The following is a 10,966-nucleotide window of genomic DNA, read 5'->3' as shown; positions in this document are numbered from 1 at the left end:
AGCGAGATCGTTGCCAGTGCCCCTGGACTGGCTCCTGTGCGGGCGGCACATAAAATACACCATTCTGAGCGTGGCCATTGCCAGTACCGCCTGACTGGCCTTCGTAGGATTTTCGAGCGAGATCGTTGCCAGTGCCCCTGGACTGGCTCTTGTGCGGGTGGCACATAAAATACACCACTTTGAGCGTGGCAGTTGCCAGTACCGCCTGACTGGCCTTCGTGTGGGTGACACGTAGAAGCACCCACTACACTCTCTGAGTCGTTGGCGTTAGGAAGGGCTACCAGCTGTAGAAACTCTGCAAAATCAGATTGGAGCCTGGTGTTGCCATCCGGTTTCACCAGTCCGGTTTCACCAGTCCTCAGTCAAATCGTCATGGAAAGCGGATGTTAAACGATGATGATGATGATATATATATATATATATATATATATATATATATATATACATATATATACACACACACACTAGACTTACTACCCAGTCTTGCCCGGTAAAGTATTTACGGAATTGTTTGCCAGTTTGTAGAATGGGAATTCACAGTAGTTATGCATGTATATATATTTAACTTAACTTCTGGAGTTATTTAATTGGAACTGTCCAAACAATAGTAATCATTCATGGGTAGAAGTCTTTTTTTAACAATTTTTATCCTGAAAATCACCTGTTACTTTTGTTTTAAAGTGAAAGAGAGAAGAAAATGAAAGTTGTATGAACGTGTATATGAAATGGACACGTGTGTGTGGGGGAGAGAGAGAGAGAGAGACTGAGAGAAAGTGAGAGAGAGAGAGACTGAGAGAAAGTGAGAGAGAGAGAGACAGAGAAAGTGAGAGAGAGAGAGAGAGTGTGTGCCACATATGTGAAAACACAAGTTCACTCACTCACACACACACTCTCTCTCTTTCACACACACGCACACGTACATACAAAAAAAGATGTATGCATATGTATCAATGTACGTACGTATATATGACAACACACCCCTTCACTCACTGTCTCTCTTTTTCTCTCTTTCTCACACACTCATGTCCATTTCATATACACATACATACATCTTCCACTTCCCTTCTCTTTCACTTTAAAACAAAAGTATACAAGAGCACTTAGTGAGTGCCAACCTCTGCCAAGGCAACACCAACATCCTCTCAACAATTAGCAAGAGATGATTTTTAAAATGAGAATATCTGAAATAAACTCGATTGCTCTCACAAATGAGAATACTAAAAATGAGCCCGACCACTCTCAAAAATTAAGTGAAAAACAGGAAAAATAATCCAGAATCCTTGTCCAATAGTGGATCAATCCCAGTTTGTGCCAGTCATGAGGCCTAACATCCCTGAAAGTTTCATACAAATCCATCCAGTGGTTCTTGAGATATCTTGTCCACAGACAGACAAACAAACAAACAAACAAACACAACTGAAAACAATACCTCCGCCTTAGTGAAGGCGAAGGTAATAAATAGAAAATTTTTATGGAAATTAATCAACTCCAGATGATGAAATCTCATTCAGTTAAAAATATTTCCAAATGATTAAAAGATTGTGTATGTCAAAAAGACAACGCATTTTTTTTTCTTAGAGAGTGTGAAGACAATGTGTATGTATATGCCACAAATAGCAAACTTGTGTTTGTGTTGATTGACACACTATGACATTCATTATATGTGTGTTGACAACATGGAAGCCATGTATTTTTTTCGTCAAGAAATAACAAAAAAACAAAAATTGTGTTTAATAGTTTAAATAGGGGTTCAAATGTCACAAAAATTTGTACTGCACTGTCGAAGGGAAGTATGAAAATAAACATGTAAAAAAAATTAGGATAAAGTATACTATTTCTGAGATATTTCAGTTACACACAGACATCCCTAGAGTTTTAGTATTATCAAGATATATATATATATATATATATACGTAATACAGGGTTCAGACAAGATAATGGAAATATAATTTTTATTTAACTATCTCTCTCTATTGGAATTATGACAAATTCAAAACTATTCTCACCTATATATTTTATATTTGCCTCGTACTTCATGATACAGCCTTTTGTTGTTGTTGTTTTCTTACGGGTGTTTATATTGAAATATATTAAAATGTGTAACCTATCTGATTTCCAAAGAGGAAAAACTATTGGAGCATGAATGTCTAGACTTTCAGTCATTAAAACTACTAAACTGGTTAATGTTTTGAGAGGTGCAGTCTCTAAAGGCATGTTGGCATTCCAAACTAAGGAAAAACCAGTGTTACTAAGCATAATTCTATAAGGAAGGTAATGCTCAAAGAGAGGGGCCACAAAATAGTAAAACAAACCGCCTAAAAACCATCAAACTACAACAACAAAAGTAACTGGAGAGCTAAACCACCATATTGACAACCTTAGGTTAACCATAACCATGTTATGAACTCCACAAAACTGAATACCATAGGAAGACTGAAATTGCTAAACCTCTCCTGTCTCTCATCAACATTGATCAGCAGGAAAAATAGTGTCTAGATTACCAGAAGTGGCCAAAGGCTAAATGGAACAATGACATCTCTGATGAATCCTCATTCACCCTTTTCTCCCCACTTTCTATATTAGGGTATACAAACTTGAGAAAACAGTACTCCATAACAGGAATACAGTGAAATAATTTATTATAATTGATAATTTACAATTGTTACTAAAAGATTCTCCTTTCATTTCAACAAAATTGCTATAAGAATTATGAATAAGAGTTATGAATAATTGATTTGCTTTTCACAGAATCATCTGAAAGCAGTCCGTTGTTTTCAATAGAATTGTTGGTGTATGATTGTGGTTAAGTTTACTGACATTTGGAGATCAATGTAGATGAATATATTTTAAATTATTATACCAACAATTTAAACGGGAGTTCTCAATCATTTTTTATCTATGGGCCCCTTTGATTACTATTTTATTTTAGCAGACCCCAACAACCATTCTATAGAAGTTACTATAAAACTAGTTTTATAGAAACTTCTTCAAAATTCCTATTTTGTTTTTCACACATTAACTTGTGTAGGTTGAATTGTGTAAAATATTAGTGAAAGAAACCTCGTTGTTTCTTGCAATCCATACCAATACAGACATCTAAAGCAACATTTTTTTGGGGCGGTCAAAATACTATTGTGGATCCCCAATTTACTATTTTATTACATGAACCCCTAAAAATTTTATGTGAACCCTCAGGGGCTATATAGACCCTCATTGAGAACCACTAATTTAAACACTTACACACTAATGATTTAATTATTAATATGTTTCACCTATACAATAACATAGCTATCCATCCTTAATATATTCTAGCAGATTCAAATATAAATATCCTGATCACTGTCGTATTTCATCATTGAAGAATATCTCTTCTTTTTAAACAATGTATGTTATTGAGTGTTATGAACACAACCTTCTTTAAAAAGGAAGAAATATTCTTTGATGATGAAATACAACAGCAATCACATGAGAATGAATAGATACATTATTGTTTGGAGTCTCACTGTTTGTTTGCACCTCATGAATATTATTTAAAAAAACCAAAAAAAAACAACAACAAAGGAAATGACTCGATTCTTCTTTCTTTAGGAAAATGTTTTACTTATTTGGCATTAAATTTCTGAAAATGAATAAGGATTTGTGCCAGCAATGAAACTAATTTTAATTTACATTCGAGAATGTTCTCATTGTATCATCATCACTATCATCATCATCATCATCATCATAATTTTAACAACCACTTTTCCATGCTCACATGGGTTAGACAGAATTGTTAATTACAACTAGTATTGCTTTGCCTTGGTTCCTCAGCTCCTGGTGGAGATGTGGGTATACTGTTGTGACAGATGACATGTTCAGAACATTTAAACCTAGCAGAACCCTTCCTTTCCCAGGTCTTCTCATAGCTGATTTGAGAGACAGGAGTGGAAGGGAAAGAGGTAGAAATTCAAAGAGATAAGATAGTGAGAGAAGGACGGAGAGAAAAAATGTTGAGAAAGAGAGAGCAAAAGAAGAATAAAGCCTAGTACAAGACTAATACTTTATAATTATCAACTCTTAAAAAATTAAAAGCAATGTTGATCATGCTGGAACTAATATTGCCAGGCATTCTATCTGATAACTCAACACCACTAAGTATTACTGATACATGAATGGCTTACAGACACTACACAAGTATTTTAAAGCTATCTTCTCTGTTAAAGTAGAGATTACTCTTGTTGGCTTCAGGACAGACTTCTTCAGTTTTGCCATATCCTCAACAACTCTTTTGCCCTCTTTCTTTCTCCCATTATCTCTAACCATATATTTCTTAGTTTTCCTCTCCTTCCACATTCATTTCCATCATTCTTGTCACCCAGTTACTGTCATCTTTCCTCAGTAAAATGATCCAGCCATTTTGTCTTGTCTCTCCTCACAATATCATTCATCATGCCATCACCCCTGCAATTCACTGGTGGTTGGGTGGAATATCATGAGATTGTAGAAGACACAAATCATTCTCATTTCTGTTCTTTCAAGCTATCTCTAATAATGCCACGCAGAATCCAGTATTGTATCCCTCATTTTCTCAAAAAGTAAACTAAATGGGTTGGTGTACTGGGAAAAGCAACTGTCAGTAAAATAATACCTAAAAAAAAAGGGGACCTGTGATTGGAATGGTTACAATGGTAATTATGTATACAACATAATTAAACAATGGTTAAAAAGCCTACACCATGCATTTCAGTCTTATTTAAAATCTTTAAAGTGGAATCAATATAGCAAAAAGCTCCACCAGAAATCTTGTATTCAAGTTCCAGACTGCAACAAGACAACATAATATAGTAGATGACACAACACAGACATTTAAAATGTGAGCTACACACTACAATGAGACACCTGGGAAATGGTAGACAACACACAGATATTGAGTATGTGATGTATACACTGCACCAAAATATTTTATATTTGAACTGTAGATAATACTTAGACAACACTTCTGCCAGTAGTTATATATCCAAAGTCCAAAGACCTTCATTTATTACAAAGATTCAATTTCAATGTTTGTAAGGAGAAGGTTGATTGCATCAACTTCTGTAAATTACAAATTCCTATTTAATTAATCCCAGAAAAATGATTCATAATAAGTGACTAAAAATTACCTTTTAATCAGATTTAATAAGGGATTAAACTGAATACAAAAATACATTTATTTCAGCGCATTGCTTTGTAAGTAATTTTGACTGTTTTAAAGATAAAAGAAATACTTGTTGAAACTGTTCCTTTATGATCTCAGTAATATTTGAACTTAGGATCCAGTCCATCACTTTATCTCTCCTCTGTACCATCTTCACTGTAAGTTCTGTTTTATGTAATTCACAGAGTAAGTACTTAACTTTTAGTTTCCAAGTATTGAACAGGTAAGGTGTAAATCTCATAAATTGGATATTTGTGCAGCCAGCTTCCCAGAGAAGCTTGACATGTTCCAGAGTAAAAATTGAGGCAATGCAAATATCAAAAAGGATATAGCCCATAAATACTCCAAACCATATTTGAATTCCTAATTCAAGTCATTAGCCTAATAACTTAATTATAGAATTAGTTTAGGTTCCTCTCTACCTAGCACAATGGAATCAACTTCAATGAATTCTTGGTACTATTTTGCTAATTATGAAAGAAGAATGTAAAGTCCTTCTTGTTGTGCCAGAACATAGATGGATGCTAAATAAACTAATTCATCATCAACTATTTATGGGCTGGACAACAGTGTAATGTTTCTCCAATCCTCTGAGACCTAGTGTTTTCAGATCACTTCTTCCCAGTTTTCCAAACCCTATGTCTGTCTATATAAGGTTTTTTTACTTCACCCAACTTACACTCTCTGTTTACACTACATGGCCATATAGCACCATCATCTCAGAGGTACGTATGCATCCAACATTAAGCTGTTTTCTCAACTTTTAATCCTCAGCATGTCTTATTAATGGACACAACACACTCAGCAGCTAAGTAGCTGGTTTCTCTTTGGCCACTACAAGTTTTCTGTGATCATTAGTTTTGCTTATTTCACAGCATCAAACATATCTCATACACTTTAACTTTCATCATGAAATGACAAGGGAAAGCTATTGACTATATTATATTGTTGTACATCTACTTAACAGTTTATTCCATTTAATTGTTGCATAATGTCAACAAAACTATTGTGAAGCATCTATGCTAGAAAAATTGGTTCAATTGATTTAATTAATCTATACTAAGAGTGACCAAATAGCATTAGAAAATGTTTTATTCATTAATCAGTTAAATAATGGCTATTTAATTACTTAAAGTACATAATCAGTGATTCTGATACATTAGTAAAATGAAAATCTAAAAAACCTAGCCCACCCTTTATAAAGTAATGCAGGTTATCAACCAAACACCTGTTCAACCTCTTGTAGTACAAAGTAGAGTATGTTTTACATATTAGTATGACTTAGTGTGTATTATGAAATATCAGTCTACTGTGATGTGAAATAAAGTAGTAGCATGTATTAGCAAATGAAGAAATTTAACTGTACAATAATTTAAAATTACAGAGAAAGTTACCTGTTTTCTTTCTTTTTTCCAAGATTGAAATTTAGACAGTTTCTTTTCCTCCTCAATATATTGCCTAAAAGAAAAAAAAAACAATGTAGTTTCTTCAAAAAGACTGTAATCAACAGGCAAACAAACAATATACTTTCTTCATCATATATGTATGTGCATGGGTGTGTGTGCATGCATGCGCACACGCCCACAGCATTAGGATGTCTTGGTTGAGAGAGGAATATAGAGGACATGCCTGTATGCATGGATGGCTATGGTTTTACTTAGCTTGACACGTCTTTTCAAGTACTGCAAACCACCAGGAATCTTGGTCTTCTGTCATCCCCTCTGTGAGTCCCAACATCTGTAGCTCCTTTCTCACAACTTCATTCCACATTTTCCTAAGTCTAGCCCTTCTATATGTTCCCTCTACAATTAGAGATCGGCACTTCTTCATGTGACTGTCTTCATTCATATGCATTATATGGCCGTACCAGCACAGTCTTCTCTCTTACACACTACATCTGATACCTTGTATATCCAGTTTTTCTTTCAAGTCACTTACACACTGTCATAGATGCACATTGATTATTACCCAGCCAGCAGAGCATACTGGCTTTATTTCTTTCAAACCTTCACATGCCCTCAGTGGTCACAGCCCATGTCTCACAGACATGTATCATAGCAGTTCGTCTAGAGGCATCATACAATCTGCCTTTCACTGTGAGGGAGTGGCCCTTTGTTACTAACAGTGGTGGTAGCTCTCTGAACTTTTCCCAGCCCATTCTTATTCTAACAGTTATGCTTTCAGAACAACGTCTACCACTGTTAAGTTGGTCATCTAAGTAACAGAAACTGTCTACTACTCCTAAGGATCCCACCTGACATTTAGGGGTTGTCTATTTTCTGTACATTACTGATATTTAATGTACCTGCACATCTGCCACATATGAAGATTACTTTCTCTTTGACAGTTGGTGTGTTTACTTTTCCGTAACTTGGTGTTTCAGCAAAGGAGACCAATAAAGAGTACTGGGGTTGATCATTCAACTAAATTATTCTTTAAGGCAGTGCTCCAGCATGGCTGCAGTCTAATGACTAAAACAAGTAAAAGATAAAAGATATATACATCATATATCATGGTGAGGACTGATCTTAGGATGTTGGGTCTCATGAAGGAAATGACAATGGACCAAGATGTTTGGTGATAAGAGGTTCTAGAGAAGACCCATCCACATCAGCGAAATTGAGTGCTAGAAGTGTTGTGTCCTACCCACATGTAACAACAAACATTTCCCACATCCTACCCCAAGAAACCGAACTACATCCCTTCTTCTAAACTGCATCTTTCTCTTCCTCACATTTCCTCATCATAAACTATGATTATCTTCCAATCCCCTTCCCTACCTTTATTGTATCACTGCTTTCCTCACACTATTTTTATACTCAGGTTTTCACCAGTCACTGCAATCACCACCCCTACTTCTGTCTTCTAGGCAATAGCTGACTGCATATATTATGACCTCTGTGCCTCACTTTTCCTTACTCTTCCATCACATCTATGTTCTAATCCTTGTTACTTGTGAGTATACTCTGGAACTTCAGCTCTCTCCTGCACTTTTGCTATTTCCCCACTCTCTCTCTCTTTCCCTTGCTCTTCCCTCTGGCTGGGTAGCCATGTATCTCCTCTACAGCAGCACACCTATTTCTGCCTTCATTCTTGGTCACTCTCTCCTTCTCTTGTTTTTCCTCTGACTAGGTAACCAAGTATCTCCTTTACAACAGCACACCTGTTTCTGTCCTCTTTTTTTGTATCTCTCTCTCTTCCTCACTTTCTTTTCTCTCTTTCTCTCTCTCTCTGGGTAACCATGTACCTCCTCTATAGCAAGACACCTATTTCTGCCTCTCTCTTTCTCTATCACACTCTCACCTTTCATCATCTAACACAAAATCACCACTCCAATGCCCCCTCCATTATAGCAAGACACCTGTTTCTGCCTCTCTGTCACACTCTAACCTTTTATCCTCTAACACAAGTTCCCCATCCTCAAATACCCCTGCCCCTGTAAAAAATTCCTAGTCTTGTGTGTGTGTGTGGGGGAACACAGACACAAAGAAACACACACATATATATACATACCCTTCCAGCATAGACTAGTCATTAGTAACTTTAGACTCCAGGCCAGAAGGATGCCAAGAAGCACACCAATTTGGAAAAGAAGGATTTGAAAGCTTAAAGACTCTTCATACGGTTAGAGATTTAGGGACAATCTAATTGAGAAATTTGATGGAAGGGAGGAGGAGCTACAGACTTGTGACACAGAGAGCAACTCGGAGTTCTTGTGGAACAGCTTGCTGAGTTCCACAGACTAAATCTGCGGGTGATGCAAAGTCCCTTCCAAATGTAGGGTAATGTGGTGGTGGAATGATACTGAAGACAGGGCCATTAAGACCAAAGAAACAGGCCTGGAAGAGTGGGGGGTAGCAGGGAACTGTATCAGATACCCAGAAGGGAAGCTTGGAGACAAGTATATTTAGCCAAAGGAGAAGCAGAAAAGAAGTTTGCCTAGGTTCAGCGATGTGAGGACCTAAGAACTGAAGTATTTCTGATTGTAAGACAGTGCATGAGAGAGAATTGTGATGTCATTTGAGAGAAATATGTCTGCATGTATGATGGTGCACTTGCATTTAATGATTCTGCAAAGAAAGAAGCTTTACAATGCCATTATGAAAGATTGCTGAAAGTGGAGAATGAATGGGAGGAGGAGAGTCTGATAAATGCTGGCCCTATTGAGGGATCAGCTACCCAAATCAATAGTACCCTGGTAGATAAAGCACTTATGGGTATGAAGACAGAGAAAGCCCCATGATCATCAGGAATCACCACTGAGATGCTTAACATATCTGACGGTGTGAGTTATGGTCTAGTTACCCGTATTGTAAATCAGATGGTTCACGAATGAGACATATTCAATGACTGGTGTAGCAGCACAATAGTCAACTGCTACAAAGGTAAAGGTAATAACAGTTTGGTTTTGTGCCAGGTAGAAGCACCACTGATGCTATATTTCTGGTAAGGCAGCTGCAGGAGAAATACACAGCCGGAAACAAACCTCTGTTCTTGGCTTTTGTTGACTCAGAGAAAGCCGTTGACAGGATCCCCGGCACGAGGGCCAGTCAGGTGGTACTGGCATTGGCCACGCTCAAATGGTGTTTTTACGTGTCACCTACACAGGAGCCAGTCCTGCGGCACTGGCAATGCTCTCGCTCGATTGTTGTTTTCCACATACCACCGGCACAAGTGCCAGTATGGCGGTGCCTTTTACGTGCCACCAGCACAGGGGCCAGTCAGCAGCCCTGGTGACGATCACATTCGGATGGTGCTCTTAGCGCTCCACTAGCACGGATGCCAGTCATACGGTGCTGTCATCGGATTTGATTTCGATTTCGAATTCACTTGCCTCAACAGGTCTTCACAAGCAGAGTTTAGTGTCTAATGAAAGAAAGGTACACCTAAGTGGGCTGGTTACACCACTGATATAGGCCACAGGTTATGGTCTCACTTGGTTTGCCGGGTCTTCTTAAGCACAGCATATTTCAGTCACTAGTCATTGCCTCGGTGATGCCTAATGTTCGAAGGTCATGCTTCACCACCTCATCCGAGCAGGTTGTCCCATAGAAACATCCAGTTGTCTTCCACATTATGTGATGCTATATCCCCTTCTATTTCATCAAAGGCTTCGAGTAAAATGTCTCTAAGTCTCTGTCCATTTGCAGGATTTTTAAGCTTTCAGACCTTTCTCCTCCATACTCGTCGTCTTCTGGGCATCCAATTAGCCCTGATCCCAAAGTCGCTAACTACTGGTCTATGTTGAGGGGTACATCCTTCGCTTGGGAAGGTTTAGACATTTATAAGCAGCCCTCTTTCCCTTTTTCTGGCGAGGATGTAGTCAATTTGGCTGATGTGTCTGCCAGAACAGTAGGTGACTGGCAGGTTTCCTGAAGTTGGTATTGCAAACCATAAGATCATTTGTATTGCAGAACTCCAGCAGTCTGGTTCCTTCCTCATTGCGGGAACCAAAGCCATAGCCTCCATGTACGCCATGGAAGCCCTCTGCATGTTGTGCAACATGTCCATTGAAGTTACCAGCCACAAAGAGAAGGTCCCTGTCATTCGTCAACAAAGTAGTCTACAAGCGGATGTCATAAAATCGGTCTTTCTGCCCATCAGGTAGTCCCAGTTGAGGGGCATAGTCAAAGATAATGGTTGCTAACCCATGATGAAGGACTAATCTAATCTTAAGTATTCTATCGCATACTCTGACTACCTCAATTACCTTATCAACCCATTTCTCCGCAAGAAGTATACCCACGCCCCCGACCCCGTCAGTGTTCCCTGCCCAGAAAATCTTGTACC

The 10,966-nt window shown here is 37.9% G+C and overlaps 1 protein-coding gene across 1 annotated transcript in view; it reads right to left on the bottom strand.

Annotated features, from left to right (window-relative positions):
• Positions 1–10,966, bottom strand: part of LOC106879344 (transmembrane channel-like protein 7) — a 139,591-nt gene that overhangs the window by 68,808 nt on the left and 59,817 nt on the right. Inside the window, exon 3 of the mRNA XM_052969567.1 lies at positions 6,571–6,634. Within this exon, the coding sequence (XP_052825527.1) occupies positions 6,571–6,634 (64 nt within the window). The remainder of the gene's footprint in view (positions 1–6,570; positions 6,635–10,966) is intronic.

The sequence above is a fragment of the Octopus bimaculoides genome, chromosome 7 (genome assembly GCF_001194135.2).
Source record: "Octopus bimaculoides isolate UCB-OBI-ISO-001 chromosome 7, ASM119413v2, whole genome shotgun sequence".
Taxonomy (NCBI): Eukaryota; Metazoa; Mollusca; class Cephalopoda; order Octopoda; family Octopodidae; genus Octopus; species Octopus bimaculoides.
The sequence above is the reverse complement of the archived record's forward strand: the minus strand, read 5'-3'. Positions and strand labels throughout refer to the sequence as shown.